General features: G+C 35.2%; 1 protein-coding gene across 1 annotated transcript; it reads right to left on the minus strand.

The window, feature by feature from the left end:
- Positions 1-1,269: 1,269 nt before the first annotated feature.
- LOC136810737 (uncharacterized) lies at positions 1,270-16,475 on the minus strand. Its single transcript, XM_067067339.1, has 16 exons — positions 16,373-16,475; positions 15,502-15,697; positions 14,574-14,723; positions 13,753-13,874; positions 13,013-13,170; positions 11,450-11,571; positions 8,931-9,172; positions 8,336-8,494; positions 7,547-7,611; positions 7,166-7,260; positions 6,189-6,483; positions 5,009-5,324; positions 4,317-4,441; positions 3,668-3,893; positions 2,819-3,105; positions 1,270-1,849 (listed from the first exon to the last, which is right to left on the minus strand). The coding sequence occupies exons 2-16, from the start codon at positions 15,679-15,681 to the stop codon at positions 1,659-1,661; spliced, it is 2,733 nt and encodes a 910-aa protein (XP_066923440.1). The 5' UTR covers positions 15,682-15,697; positions 16,373-16,475; the 3' UTR covers positions 1,270-1,658.
- Positions 16,476-17,177: the final 702 nt, after the last annotated feature.

Consider the following 17,177-nt stretch of genomic DNA (forward strand, 5'->3'; position numbering starts at 1 on the left):
AAAATTTTTTCCGGTCTGTAGAACCGGAAATGTGCCGGAAATCGTCGTTTTTTCACATTTCCGTCACATTTTTTCAACTTATTTAATTGTTTCTTTACAGAAAAATGTTCTTTATGATGATGCCCAAAACTTAGCATCGTTTGATTTCCAAAAAAATTATCCTTTGAATCCGGAACTCCTTAAAAATCGCCGGAATAGCCGAAAACCGGCGTAAAACGGTTTTCCTTAATTTTTCAACTTATACTCGACAGATTTTCATGATTTTTTGCACAATGATGTAAAATGGCAATGCCCAAAATGTGACTCCTCAATCTGTGATGAAATAATGAAAACTGAAAACTAAATGTTTTTTTTACTTCAGTTTTAATTTTCTCTGAATGATTGATTAAAGTGTCGATATTATTTTTCTTTCACCGTTAAACATCGATGCGTTTCTTAATTGCTTTCTCCGTTCCAATAGATATATAAATCGAAATTTAAAATTATACATTACTTCCATTAAATTCTAATTATTCGTTTCATAAATAGGTAGGTCCATTAAAGTATTACTTGTTTTTACTATATAATAAAAAACAAAGACATTTTTTTTCTTCAATATAAAAAAGAACAAAGACATTTTACGTTACAATAGCTTCTTTTAATTGAAAACAAAGAAAAATTACACTGCAATGTTTTCTTTTTAAACTTTTTACTAGTTTACTAATGATTATTTACTGACGATTACCTCGGAATCGTATGTTTTGTCGTGCAATTAACGATTAATCACTCGTAACAAAGCAGAAAATACCGTAATTTGCACTCGTCCTTCGGACTCGTGCAAATTACTATTTTATCCTTTGTTACTCGTGATTAATCGTTAATTGCACTCCAAACCATACGATTACTAGTACAAATAAGCATTTGTTTAATTTCCAAATTCGTTCATCTGGTTGGTGGGTGGTAGAGTATAAACATTTTTGAATTAACTTTGGTGTTCACGTGTTTTGAAAAAAAAATTAGTCCCGTAAGTCACTGAGGCTCTTGCTTATTCGAATTTCTATTATTCGAATCTTTTTATTAATCTAACTTATTCCCAGTCCCTGTCAATGAAAAACCTTCTTAATATTCTTTCTATAATCCGAATCTCTCTGTAATTCGAACAAATAATATTCCCCGTTCGAGTTCGAACTAGCGAGAGTCAACCTTAGTAAGAACATCTCTAACCCAGCCCCCTATGTGCGGAAGGATAAGATTGATAAGTATGGTTAGAATATTTTGGATTTAAGAAAATTTATCTTCACACTAAAATACCCTTAAATTACAATCAATGTTTCGATTTGAAAACACCATAATCATGAATCACAAAATAGTTAATTAATATAGAAAATCGACAAAATTTACAAAAACTTTATAAATACATTATCCAGAGTGATAGCAAAAACAATGCTCAGCGGCTGTTTACCTGGTCTGCTGTTTCCCTTAAGATTTTCATTTAGATAGTCAAAATATATACTTGTAATTTACTTACTGAATCTAACATTCGATATTGACAAATATTGAATAACGCTAATGTCTCTTTTTTTTACTGATTCACAATTTTAACATAACTTTGTACACGGGTGATTCTTAGACCCCCAGTTCCTCTGTCAGTGGTCAATTTACCGTAGATCTTTACAAGATTACATTTCACGTTCTAAGATCAAATTTTCTTCGACGACTTCTTTCCTGGTCGATCTTCCTTGTCGGTATTTCCATAACCCGAAAATGATTCCGATAATGCATAGTGCGATCGGGATTTGCATATACATTAACATAGTTTGTGAGCCCGATTTGTGCCCAGTAATTGTTGTATCCTCTGCTGAGGGAAGCTCTGAAAATGTCAAGAAGAAATCAATAGATAATATGAATACGCCTTTTACGTTAAGAATTTATAGGGCTACTTAGACTACACAATATATTGACGAGCAATATTTGACAATATGGTTTTCGGACCGTAATGTGCGAAGTAAATAACAGTAAAATAAAAGTGCTCTAGTATAAAAAGGAAATCTTTTTTCAAACAATCCCCCTATATTGTTGGAAAATTGCATATCAAGCTGACAATATATTGCGGAACCATTTCTATATATTGCCGGCACCCAACTTCGTGCCCGTGTATCCCAGGCTTTATTTACACTACTGATGGACGCCAGATAATATTTAATTATCTAGCGCCATTTAGTTAAAGCATAACAAAGCTGACGATGCGCAGGGAACGAGGTTGGCCGGCACCTTTTCAATATATTTCCGGCACTCAGCAATATATCATCAATATATTGTCTGACATATTGTGTAGTGTATGTAGCCCTTAGAAATTATTTTACCTGATCTTCGAAGTTGTGCTGTTTTCAAACTCAATGTTTTTTTATATCCGTTTTGATTACTTTTAGTAACCCTCCGCAGAGATTGGGGACTTTATTCCAATGTGGTTTGGGATAATATTGTAGGGATCTAAACCTATGTTTTATAATTAAAAACTCCAGCATCAAAACAATGATCAGAAAAAACATTAGTGCACGTTTCTAATAATGATACATTACTGTTTTGGTCAGCAAAAGGTCTATAAATAGATCTATGCCCTTTGATAATGACAGGTATCTTCTTACTCTTAGGTTCCAAATAAACGGGGGGCAAGAGCAAGATAAGGGGCCTTCTCTTTGACAGCTGAAAATATTTTTTTTAAATTAACAAGCGGGGGGGTGGCGTTTATTTGGAACCTAAGAGTAAATGACAATAGTAGCACGCTCGACCTCTTAAGATTGCTTTCATTAAACTAAAAGAAAACTTGAAATTATGTTACCTTCAATATTGATTTCCAACGTCGACGTCATGAATGTTTCCGTATTTCCCATTCCCGTCACCGTACCACCGTTAACGTCACGGCGATTCCGGCTTAAAACACTATTCGGACATCTGAATTTGCAGTCGTTGCGGTTACGGCAGACGTAACTTTCACAGTGAACAAAGATGCTTTCTTGTTTCTTTTCTTTGAAATGGAAGGTCTCAATGGAGAATCTAAATTTTTGGTCATTTTCTTCGTTGTCGCCTTTTTGGTTGTGTTTTTGATAGGTCAAGTCTTTTGGACATCTAAAAGAAGAGTGGAGAATCAATGCGTTAACACCACAATAAGAAATATTTGTACGTTGTGTCTTGAGATGTCTCTCTTCATTGAATCTTTTCTAGGTTTGTTTGTTGTGATTTGATTGGTTCGGTCTTCATCCAAGATCCTGGATGATTGTCATGGTTACTTTAGTTGTCGCAGAATGGACAATTCAGGTGATCCCAGAGCTTATTAATTATTAGAGGTAAAAACAATCATCAGTGTTTACTGCGAAATTTATTTAAGCCATAAAATAGCCCTTTCTATTGGTTAAATTCGAGTTTTACGTTACTTATAACCAATAGAATGTCTTGACTTCGTTTCGGGGCGAAACGGAGCTCTCATGCGTGAACTTGCTCTCAAGTAACAACAGTGGAGTCTCTTTGACTTAAACCAACTTAAACCTCTTTTACTCGAATGTCATCTCATCTCGAAGTAGTTATTTCGTCTCTTTAGTTATTTCGTCTCTTTAGTTAACAATGCCTGATAAACCTTACTCCATAACTCGAATTCCCCGTTCGAGATCGAATTAGAGAGAATTAACTGTACCTTTCTTCAATGATATAATATCTTGCTTGTGAAAGATAACTTCTGTCGCTGGTGGCCCAACAAGACTGTGGGATAATCTTCATCTCATCGCTTCTTGATAATGCTAGTTCAAAGTAAAGACGTTTACTGATTGGTAGATGTATAGGAAATTCTTCGGTCCCGTACGGATGGTCATAAGCGTCTGATTTGTAAACTTGGAAATTGATTTCAAACGAAGCATTGTTACCTGGTTAAGAGAAAGAATTTGCGAAAATTTTAAAGATTTAGGAATTTGGATACTCAATCCTTTCTCTTGCTTGGGGTAGATAGAAGATTCGCTTCTAGTATTCGGCTAGACTTCATTGCTCCTGGGCTCAAGGGCCTTTATTATTGTGTAAACTCAAAGTCGAACAGTCAAACAGTGCCGTCGATACAGAAGGACCGATATGCCGAAATCTTGTGTAACTTATGGTATGAGATGAAATTTTAAGGTTTTATGACGTCATCAATTATGACGTCAAAAAGCAATTTTCCCATTTCTTGCCAAAAAACGACAAAAGATTATTTTTATTAACAGTGATTTCTGAAATCTGCATAGGGCCCAAAGTTTTTTTACGCTCTACTAATAACTTTTTGGGACATTACCCGCGAACTACTCGGTTGTACTCACGTGCATATTCGTTGATCTCCAGAGTCTGTGGACCAACAAGTATACCATCAGCTTCTTTGCGCTTTCCTTTAATTGTATTGATGTTCCTCTTTCTCATGCGACATTCCAAACCAACAAAATAGATTCTGTACAAAAAAATGTCGAAAATGTTTTTAATGGAAAAGAACTGCTATGGTCTCTCTGTTTGTGAGAACATTATCCTAAAAATTCAAAAAGAGAGGGGTTTTACTCTCTGGAAAGAAATGACAAATCTACTCTCATAATAAATTTAAGAAATTCTATTGTTTATTCTGCCTTTTCAGCGTAGAGGTGCACCTCCTTCCTATATCATAACAAAGAACATCTTTAATATTCACAACAAATCTGGATTGATAAAAACGGTCCGCCAACCTGTGAGGATTCCCTTACAGGACAAAGACCTTTAGAGTGCATAGGTGCCATGCTTGGAGACTAACTGGGAGACTTACTATATATTGGTATGTACTTAGGTGAAGTGCTTTATGCTTTTTCAAGCAAAAAAGCTAATAACACAAAAAATATTGTTGCTATTGTTTTCGAAAAGCCGCGAAGCTTCTGATTGGTCAAGCGTTGAAATACTATTGTAATGTCACGTGACCTCGGTTTGTCCTACCGAACCATGGCACACTTTTCAGCCAAAGCACGCCATCTAGCCCTTCGGACGCGAGACATACCTGCTTCTTTCGATCAAGCTGTTTTCTTTTTCCACCTTCACAAAATGTACTCTCACGATATTCTTAAACAAGATAAATTCTCTCTCTTCCTTCATGGTGGTCTTGCATTGACCGTACTGCGTGCTTATAAAGAAATTTCCTCCGCTCTTGTTATAGATAAGCCTACATGAGTCATCATTCAGTGTGACTTTCTTGATTTGAATGTTTTGGTTCTTGAAATTTGGCATAGTGAATCGCATGTGATCGTGATAACACTGTAAGAGATTTGATTTGTTTTGCGGGCTCTGTTGAAAATCTGCTGCGGAGGCTGGAAGGTCTGAAAATGAAAAAAAAAGATAAATGCATGTTTACTTTTCTTTTTAGTTAAAGGATACGAATTAAATGTCAATGTGAGAGTTACAATTAGCTTTTGATTTATTTAGACCCTGACTGACTGAGAATGATGACGATAAATCAATACTGTACTTTTCCAAATCCGTCCTCCGAAGAGAGAGAGAGAGATAAACCTTCCCTTAGCACAGGGAATAGGCCCTATCCTAAGATAGAGATCACAGCGCTAGGTAGATAAAATAAAAAGCGAAAAAAGGAATAATTATGCAAATAAGTAACTAGATAAAACTATCAAAAAATATGCTACTTGGAATTAATAATTTTACGCCAATCCTTCTACATACGATGGCAGCAATCTGTCAAATATTGTTCTACCAGGTGGCGCACATTTACCAATAGTGGATCGCTTTTGTTATCTAGGCTCTTTTCTGACGAGAGATTGTAATGATAATGTTGATGTTGATGCCCGAATCATTTCGGCAAGTCGGGCATTTGGTAAATTGAGAAATTGTTTATTTTCGTCAACCAGTATTTCATACAAAGCTAAGAAATTTGTATACGAATGCATTATCTTGGCTATTCCAAGAAGAATGTACCCATAAATGAAAGAACTAGCCGTTTTCGCCTTAGAAAAAGCAATATTTATAAAAATTCTACCGCTTAAATCGGGTGAAAAGACTTAAAATGAAAGGAAAATTCTTCAGAATCGTAAAAAAAGAAACATGGTCTGGAAGTCCGGTTGTTTCGAATTCTGAGATTGATTTTTTTATCACCATTGATATTGATCACATGATCAAAATCCGCGACAGAGGGTGGTCATGGATTTTTAATGGAACAGCTCAATACTAACCCCTATAATAACCAACTTCGAAATCCCATCCGATGGTTTTCCAATCACCACCAGGTGACTTTGTTTCGATGTTAGCACACTCAGCTTGTGAGACAAACAAATCACCATATATTTCAACATAGTACGATTTTCCTATGGTCAGATTACGCATGCTCGGGCTTTGTATGATTAGCCTGTTGTCGGATGTGATGTTGTATGTGGTACTTCCATCAGCTAGTGGGAATGTGTATATTTCATTGTCGGTGGATTTTTCTTTTAAGATGAATGTGCTTTCACCAGCTGTGGGTTTTTGGAACTGAAATAAAATGGGAATTTTATGATAAACTTTATTTTGAAAGGTTTTTTTAACGTTTTCCGATATTCGGAAAATCATTACCTTTGAAGCAACCAAATATACTTAAAGTAAGGCATATAAAAAATTAACAAAGCATTCTTTTTAAAATCTTTAAATTTAACCTGACAAATTCTTAATATGCGTAAGTCATTTTTTCTAACGGAAAACCCGAAAAATGATGAGATTTGAACTCTCTCTGTTACGAAAAATAGAAACAGTGGTCGAAATTTGGTGTTTTTGGGTGCTTTCGATAAAAAAATATATCACTTTTTTACATTAATACACACATATCAAGAATCAGCCGACAAATTTGGAACTTTTGAGTAATCAACTTATCCTTGATAAGAGATTGTAGGGAGGGTAAAAAAGCGGTAGATTCGCTATTTGTAAAGTTTGTCTTCCGTTTTTTTTTATTTGAAGTCAATAGTATTAGTCAGTAATTTTTTTATTGACGTTTTTCGAATATCGATTTTGAATCCCGAATATCAAATCCCGAATCCCTAACTCCAGCTAATCTACCTTAAAAAAGCAAACGACTCAACCACATTGGACCGCGACAAGAACCCAGCAATGATAATGACTTTGAATTCTAAAACTTCAGAATTTCATTATGATTAGCAGCTTTTTACAAAATTTAACTCACCGCTCCTAAAACTTTAATTTCAAATCGGTCGAAATTTTCTGCATTCAATAGTCTTCGATTCGGTTTTATGAAGCTCATCTTCATGTATCGATAATCTATAGAAATATATATAAAAATGTTAAAAAGGCAATGTCAATGAATTTCTTATTGGTCGCGTTAGTCAACGGTGACCCTACTAGACTAGACTAGAGTTTACTTTTGGCTGAATTTTTTGACGACTTTTGATGACATGTTTCCTACTGGAGGTATCTAGTCAAACTCTAGCGTGGCCTAACGTAGCCTTCCCTGTGTAATAGCGGTATAGACTAGATATGTATTTTTCTTGTTTTCATTGGCTTTTCGCCTTGAATTCAGAAATGAATCATTTCTAACAGTACGTACCTGTACCAACATGAAGATAATAACACTTAGTGTCTGAGATGTGAATATTCGGCTGAACTCCACTCCTAAAAAAATGCAACAAATTGGAAAATAATAAAAAACCTACGTTAATTACAACATAGTTCTTCTCGAAGTTGGTTTTTTTTTATTCTTCGTTTCCAATTTTTTTTATTCATTTATTTGATTTCCTTTTATATTCCACTCTTGAGTATCTTTTCAACAAGTATAAAACTGGTATTTAATTCAAATTATATCATTTGAAACGGACTGCTGTAACTTTTCGAATTCGAATAAAATAAGCGGTTTTTTCTTGTTGAAAAGATATTTAAGAGTGGAACATTATCAAAAAGAAAACAAAACAGTTCACGTTTGATTGATTCTATTTGACAATATAATGTCTTCTGTCTTAAAGCTACACATTTAAAAATTTCGAAAGCGCTTCGACGTTGACAATGTTGATAAAAAGAAATGGAACAAATGATCTACAATTTGATTGGTTAGGTAGATATTTCCCATTGCTTTTGCCATATGTTTTTTTTTTTTTGCAAGACCAACATACAGCTTCATATGTGTTAACTTTCGCTGATTCGAACTCGAAACGGGAAAGCTTAATTTGTTCGAACTAGAGAATAATAGAAAGTGATTTACGAGGGTTTCGCCTTGACGGGAACTGAGAATGAGCTCGAATTATAGAAAGATTCGAATAATAAAAGTTCTAGTTAGCGAGAGTCAACTGTATGTGTTGATTGGCATTAAGGGATTTTGGTTGCATAGGTAAAATAACCTTACTTATCCGTTGCTGACACATGAACACAAATGATATATTTTCCGTTTTGCATGTTGTTTTGTGAAGGATTCCACGATAGATCTACTCTCATTTTGTTGTTTTTTTGGTCAGAAGTCTTGTACGTAACACCTTTTGGTCCAATCACTTGGATTCGGTTCAATCTGTCGATTAAACAGAAATACTAAATAAATTTCATGTAAGTTATGATACACGTTTTTTATAACAATAAGGCTTCATTGGCCAAAACAAGTTAAGAACATTCTCAGGTTTTGCTGTCTCTAGAAACCCCGATTTCTTAAGAGCTACATACACTACACAAAATAATTGTCAGGCAATATATTGACCATATATTGCAAAGTGCTGACAATATATTAAAAATGTGTCTGTATTATATTGAAAAGATGTCCGCAATATATTGTCAGCTCAATTAGGAATATTATTCCAACAATATAGAGGGATTTCTTTTACAGAAAGAAAATTCCTTTCTATCATAAAGTACCTGTTATTTTTTAACGGTCCGCAAATTATATTATATTGTCAAATTTTGTTTGGCAATGTGTTGTGTAATTTAAGTAGCACAATAGGCATCCAACTTACGTAGTATTTGAGTTATACTTCACACTAAGACTTTCACTCCAACTCGTTTTCACACGTCCACTATCAGGATCGACATCTGCTAGCTGGTAATCACATCTCGAATGTTCCAAGAACGATTCAAACCGAGGCTTCAATGTTTTTGGATGCGTGTTATTCACTTTGCCAACGTCAATTGATACGATAATGAAACTGAAAACGCCTTCTTTGTTTGTGACCTGGCCTTTATTCTGCATATCTTCTATCTAAGAAATTAAAACTTTACTCTAGTTCAACTCAAAGGATGGGGAGGCTTTGCGATTGAGTACGACTGGTGTTCAATGGGATTTTTGGAGCTAAGAACACAAGATAAGAGATACTCTAGACCGTTATTTCCTTTAAAAGCAAGAAGATATTTTACTGCCCCGAGATCGTGTATAAAGGACTAACATTCTTTTTCAATGTAATATTTATGACTACTTTAGGCGTACAAACTTTCGCGATTTTTTGCGAATCTTAGCCTATTCCGCAAAAGTAAATGTCTTTGAAAATTCTGGAAAGGACCTTTCGTGAAACATAATGCTCGAGAAAAATTCTTGACAAAATATAAAATCTGTAAAACTTCTAACTTGAAATAGAACGTAAGATATGTGGCACTTTTTGGACCTACCTCCGGGTGCCCCGGTGGAGGTCCTATAAATTAACCCATGTCCGTTCGTTCGTTCGTTCGTTCGTTTGTTCGTTCGTCCGTCCGTCTGTTACCAGCTTTTCTCAGGATTGGCTCATTAGTTTTTTTTTGATTTTTGGCACAATGATGCAAAATGGTAATGCCCAAAATGTGACGGAGCCCGATTTTCGAAAAAAAATCATTTCCGGCCAAAAATGCCGGAAATATGCCGGAAAAACCGGTTTTTTGGCATTTTCTCAAGATTTCATCATTAGTTTTTTCTGATTTTTTGCAAAAAGATGCGTATTAGCAATGCTCAAAACTTGGCCGAGTCCGATTTTTGAGAAAAAATCTTTTCCGGTCGAAAATGCCGGAAATATGCCGGAAATCGCCATTTTTGCAGATTTTCAACGGACTTTTTCCTTATATTTCGTTGTTTTTTCACACAAAAACATTATTAATAGCAATGCCCACCATGAAGCATGGTTCAATCGTCAAAAGAACTGAGTTTTGAAGCCGGAACTTTCTTAAAATCGCCGGAGCAGCCCATTTTCGCCGGAAAACGGTATTTCTTGATTTTCTCGAGCTGTACTTTATATTTTTTTATGAAATTTTGCACACTGATGCAAAATGATAATACCTAAAATGTGACGGAGCCCGATTTTCGAAAAAAATTTTTTTCCGGCCGAAAAAGCCGGAAATATGCCGGAAATACTGTTTTTTTGGTATTTTCTCGAGATTTTATCATTAGTTTTTTCTGATTTTTTGCACAAAGATGCGTATTAACAATGCTCAAAACATGGCCGAGTCCGATTTTTGAGAAAAAATTTTTTCCGGCGGAAAATGCCTGAAATATGCCAGAAATCGCCGTTTTCTGGGTTTTCATTGGGCTTTTTCCTTTTAAATGGTTGTTTTTTTCATTCAAACACATTATTAATAGCAATGCCCACCATCAAGCATGTTTCAATTGTCAATAAAATTGAATTTTGAAGACAGAACTATTTAAAAATCTCCGGAACAACCTATTTTCGCTGGAAAGACAGTATTTCTTGAATTTCTCTAGCTGTACTTTATATTTTTTTATGAAATTTTTCACACTCATGCAAAAATGTGACGGAGCTCGATTTTCGAAAAACATTTTTTTCCGGCCGAAAATTCCGGAAATATGCCGGAAAAACCGGTTTTTTGACATTTCCTCGAATTTTCATCTTATGTTTTTTCTGATTTTTTGCAGAGAGATGCGTATTTGCAATGCTCAAAACATGGCCGAGTTCGATTTTTGAGAAAAATTTCTTCTGGTGGAAAATGCCGGAAATTGCCGTTTTTGCAGATTTTCATTGGATTTTTTCCTTATATTTCCAATTTTTTTCTCACAAAAACATTATTGATAACAATGCTCACCATTAAGCATGATTCAATTGTCAATAAAACTGATTGTTGCGACCAGAACTTTCCATTTATTTTTTCCTTACAACCCTTTCCTCTCCCCCCATCAACAATCAATGATGAATTTATTGCGTTATGCATTTTCGCTAAACGCTATATTTTCTGACTGATTTTTTTCATTTTTCTCCTCGCATTGCTATCTAACTTTCATCATCAGGTAGGTCCATTCAGCATCTAGCTTGTTTAGTCTGTTATTTGTCCCTCGAAGCTTTTCGTGTAAAGATTTCATTTTTATGTTTTGATTTGCAATTAAGTTAATGCCCTCGAAAGTTTGTACGCCTTAAGTTCTTCAAAAATGAAAATCGTCAACACTCTGCGGAGGGACATGGGTAGGATACATGTTGATAGAAAGTTTAGCTAACTTTTTACGGATGTTATGAACGTTAGATGGACGTTGAAGCAACGCTATTTGTGACAGATAAACACACACCTTAAGTCGGATGAAGTATTCTCCTGGAGGCACAGTTTTGAGAATTGTGAATTCACAGTTTTCTAAAACTTTGTTTGTATCAGCTAAGGTGCATTTCAAATAATCGTTATCTTCGTCCAGTTCTAAAGAAATAAGGTAAAACTTTCCTGATTATGACCTGATTATTTTAGTTAGATTTCCCTCTAGTCTTAGTGAGAGCAAAGTACAGTATCACGCGTTCAGTACTACAGCAAACATTCTGTAATTCGAACTTCTATTATTTGAATCTTTCTGTAATTCGAACTAAACATTGGTCCACTCAGCTGGAAAAGTCGCCTAAAATACTGCCCGTACTTCCGAATCGTTTTATAACTTGAAAAGAGTCCTTTGTCCCTTGAAGAGTAAATAAGAGGGGTAGAATAGATTTCTCCTGAAAGATGTGTTAGATGTACATGAAATATCAAGATAAAGATCAAGATAATGATGGTGAATTTTTTCAAATTATCTTTTATATTGTTTTACTTCAAATTGTCAGCTGGTCATGGTTTCAGGTATTAAATAAGTAAGGTGTCTTTTCCCAAACGAAAACAAATATCTAATGTGACATTTCGTATAAAGTTTGTTCCAATAAAAATTGGCAGTCCGAACTTTTTGAACGATTTCTCTTGAGGGGGGGATAATTTTGATGCCTTGTTGTAAGTTTTCTTAGAATTTTCCAAAAAATTGAGGATGAAAATGTTTCTTACTGGATCATTGGAACAGACTTTAGTTTGGGCGTCTATGCTAGACAAATGCATTGTTAATTAACTTAGCAATTGATTTTTGTTTGCAATATTGTGTCTAAGGTTTAATTTCAACCAACTAAAGTAGCAATTTAATCTAGGCTTGCCGTCTCCTTTCTTGCAAATGACCATTCTAATTGATGGTTTAAAGCATGCAATTAATAAAAAATGGTCATTAGCTTTGATTTCATAATCTGCTAATTGGTTGAAAATCAAATGAGAAATGAAAAAGTGAATCAATTTGAAATGAAGCACTTTCGAAAGGACAAATGGGCAAAGACTAGAGAGTAACGCCTTAATAACAACATCACATTTATGAAGTACTTTCGAACGGACGCTGATATGTCTTTTATTAAGTTTCTGCGCTGCCTCGGCATGAGACAAGCGCGAGACAAACTATTGGCCTAGAGATAGTATTTTCTTGTATTTTATATCTACATCTTCAAACATAACTCTCAACAAAAGGTGTGGTAGTGTCATCATAAAGGTTTACTAGCAAGGCTCACAGTGGGCCTCTAACCGATCTTATTTTACACTATTCTTGAATCGTATTTTGAGGGATGGTTTTCCCATGCATCGTTGAGGTTTTCTTTGAAGGTCTTGATAGAGACTTTGCTGTCATACTTATTAAGCTAGGATTGAAATGAGTAGCTTTCGAATTTTCGAGATACAGTCGACTTTTCTAATTCAACATTCGACTATTCGATAAGCTACATTATTGGATGAACATCCTACTGCCTTTGAAAATCGAAAAAATAGAGATCATCAACTGTAATTTCAAAAAGGTGTCGTAAGAACTTACGATGCAATTGTAGCTTGTGTTCACCCGATAAATCCACTTTATAATAAGGGAACATTGTAACTATGGGCATGGTGTTCCTTCGTCCAGTATCTGATCGTCTTTCTGTGTTGTAGTATGAGTATAAGGGTTGGATGGTGGTTCCTGGTTTGTACTTTATGCTAAAAAAATTTGTGGTAAAGTTACCATTCCATAAGTTAAATTGAAAGTCAATAAAATTTTATTTTTTCAGCAAAACCTTCTCGCTTTATCCGTAATTATAATTCGACTTTGTACCTTATTTAGATGTTTTGGATGAAGTTTGAATGATTAATTCTAGAAATGATTAGTGGGACGGCGGAGTGACTGAAGTGATTTGGAATAACCCGTAGTTCTGACTCTCAAAAGTCGAGGATGGTAAACGTGCGTGTTTACCGTTCTCCTCAGTCAGTCAGGATCTAGACGAATCAAAAGCCAACCGTTTCCGTCGCAGACACATTACAGATCTGTAAAGCCCGAAGACTAGGTTTGGAAGGATTTCCTACCAAAGTCACGTGACTAAAATATGCAATTTCACCGGTTTGAGAGATGTGAAATAGCGTTAATTAAGATGCTAGATCCTATCCATCGGCACGAAATTTAAAAAGTCAAATTTTTGCTTCACTTTTTTTTGCTGGAGAAAGCTTAAAGTTGCCTATCTAGCCCTTCGGGCTTTACAGATATCTGTGAGACACATACATAAACTAGCTATTGGCTTTGCTTACCCGATATAAATCTTCTTAGCGTTCGTCTTATATTTGAGGTTGTCCATCTTTCCAACGATTCTCTTCATGCCAACATCATCTCGTAAAATGCACACAAATTGAACCTTACCAATTTCCATCGCCTGAAAACGATGTGAATGTGAAAATCCTTACATGTGTCAGTAGACCTAATTTATTCCTATTTTTCTTCATTGTCACTACCGCTGCTAAACCAGAAAGGTATGGAATCCTGTGGTATTGGCTAATCTTGTCACCGGCAGATATCTAGATGCTTTTCGTGGATAGCCTAGTAATATAGGTGTTTTAGACAATCTCTCTCGGTTGTTTTCAAGGAGCCCACGACCAGCAGGTGGTTGTTATTTATTGAGTGAGACAATTTTGCCTGAATCTCTGCCTTTTTTTGACCCTAATTAGTAAGTATATTCATCTGGTGGCTGTCGACGGAGCCGGGAGTGAGGGAGTCTATCCCCTTTTCTATTTGCGCTAGACCTAGGAGATCGAATGCTGAGGTCGAGCGCCACACCTACTCTCAGCTCCCAGTAACTTACTGTCTAGATCAGATTACCCAATCTAAGCTACTCATTCGCTGAGTTGGCGGTGACCGGGGATCGAACCCACAACCCTTAAATTATAAGGCGAATGCTCTACCGACTGAGCTACCCGGTCACATATTTTTTTTGACCCTACTACAATAATAACTGATGCTTGTAGCAATCTTTTTTTTAGAATATAAACGAAATTGAAGTTATAGTGGCATTTAATGTGTTAGAACTTCTATCCGTGAAAACTAGAATTAGAGTGGATTATATGTATGCACTTACCCCCGAATACTCGTTTTCAATTGGATCATTTTCCCAATGGAAAATTGGAATATTGGTTTCAATAATGGTTTTACTTTGAATGTCTTGTTCTGTGCATTTCTTGGAATGTTCACCGCCAAGTTTGAAGTCAAGGGTATAATCGATCAATATCTAAAATGGAATGGAAGCCTATCACATTTGAATTCATCCGTAATTGTTGCCACTTCCAAAAAATTTATTGAGCTTTTGAGCCTTTAATGTAAAGGTTAAATCATATTTTAACTTATATTTCGGTCCGTAGGCCCCACGCCTTCGCAGCCAGCTCCATCTGAGCAAATCACGCCATGTCACTCCATGTCGCGCCGTTCGGCACTTTCCACGTTTCGGCAAATTCCTAGCTTCCATTCTCCTCAGATAAACGAGCGAGAGCGTCCAACCTTCTTTCTGTAGTTGGAGCTGTGCAAATTCTGGCCCGAAAATTTTTTTCAGGATATTTATTGTTTATAAAACCGGATAATTTTACCCAAAACATTTCCTATGTAGTTAGCTAAGAATCATGCCAAATAATGAAATACGAATTTCAATTTATTATCTCTCCGTGTCTATGAAAGTACATGTTAAACGATTCGATTTTTTGTCGACTGTCGACTTTCCGATAATGATACATACGTTACAGTCAATTTTTAATTCAAAATTATTATTCGAATCTTTCTATAATACGAACTAAAATATTGGTCTCTTTGGCTGAAAAGTGGTTTAAATTACTGTCTGTAATTCGAATTTTTCGTTAATTGGAGGAAAGTTTTTAGTCTCATGAAGATCGAATTAGAGAGAGAGTCAACTGTATATCTCTTCGTATTTTGCGAGACAAACAATCGCAAAAATTGCGAAATCATGAAAACAAATTAACCTGATCAAACCAAGAGTTGAGAAAAATTCTTCATGTTACCTCCCCTTCGTTGTGTTGTTTAATCCTGAAATGACCTCCTCTCAGGTCTTTTGGTGGAGTATATTCTGTCTGTGTAATGCTACTGGATCGCTCTGCATCTACGCCATGATGTTGTGCTAGCATAAGGCATACTGTTATAATTGCCAGGATTATTTTTAGCCGATTTGGTGACATTCCCATTGTGCTTTGACGTATACTAAATGAAATAAGTAAAACAAATGAATCTTATTGTCTATGAATATATCAGAATTCATAATTTGGAAACACTCCTTTATTCATTATCATTTATGTCTGGAAACATTCCTTTCTCAAAGACGTGCTGGGACCCTTCTCCCACTAAAAAATTGGCCAAGATATCGTCCCCAGTGGAAATTTATACTCAAATTTATGTCCCCGCTGAAATTAATTAAATAAACAACTCCTTTTTACAAAATCAAATATTTTGAGTTGAAAACAATGGTACCAGCCATAAAAAACATGGGAATATCAACGAGTTTCAGTCTGTTAATTTTACCCTCATTGGCTGAAATAAATCATACCGGATCTGTGAAAACGAGTTGTATGCAACACTGCTAGATAGGCCAACTTACTGCTAAAATGTGTCCAGTTTTGAAGTCGACTAGTCTTCCATTTCGTTTTCTAATTTACCTTAGATTTTAGAACATTTGAATTTTTAAACATTCGAATGGCGCTTTTGACGATCATAATGGAAAACAAGATGGCGGATTAGTCAGTTTTAAATCTGGACACGCTTCTTTTCATGGAAATACAAGTCATATAGTTGGAAATAGGTCAGTGCTATCCTACTACTACCAATTTACTTCATGTACACAAAGTCTTTTAAAGATTTTGTAACCATATAAGTCGTTACCTCTCTAGGAAGCTTCAGATTTTATCCAACCATCCCAACAAAGTGCTACCAACAGCACAAAAAATATTTATGAAGTGAAACTGGTGCAAACCAATATCAATCTGATAAGGTCAAAAGAATTCTGCGCCTTTTAAACGGAGCAATAAAATCAAAAGTTACAATTATAATGTAATCATAGTCATCTATTGGTGGGTATAAACCTATCATTATTGTGTGTGTGTTTTTTCTATGTCTGTAAAAATAATTGAGATGCAATACCTATAGACCGCAGACATTTTTTCACCCTAGTAGAGATTACATGTCTAAAGTACCCTTCGCTTTATTGCCACCGTGTGAAAGCCAATCTCAAGAATCTTAGTTTAATCCACATTGTAGCAAAAGAGAGTTTACATAGTTTAAGCGAATGGACTTACTGTAGTTAACTGAATTTACTGAACGAAATGCTTGTTAACCTGGTGAGAAAAAATATCTACTTGACATTTTTGTTGTATTTTTTACTGAGCTTACCAACAGCATTTTCTATAAAACCTGAAAGCTTTAATTTGCTAAGTTTGCTAAATTTTCCGACAATTGTGTACTCTTTTAAGTATTCTGCAAGAAAATCTTTGGCTGAGGCTCAGTTTGTCTTACAGGACTTCATTCACTTATTGGCTCTAAAGTGGTTTATCAAGCAGCATTTGTTCAGCCATTCCCATTCTTAAGATATTAGGTTTCTTAGGTTTTGGACAAAATGGAGTCTCCAGTTGTTTTAAAAATTGAACATTAGTATAAAATTTCAATGTTTTTTTTTCTTGTAGCTGACTCA

This window comes from Clytia hemisphaerica, unplaced genomic scaffold, assembly GCF_902728285.1.
Source record: "Clytia hemisphaerica strain Z4C2 unplaced genomic scaffold, Clytia hemisphaerica genome assembly, whole genome shotgun sequence".
In the NCBI taxonomy this organism is placed as follows: domain Eukaryota; kingdom Metazoa; phylum Cnidaria; class Hydrozoa; order Leptothecata; family Clytiidae; genus Clytia; species Clytia hemisphaerica.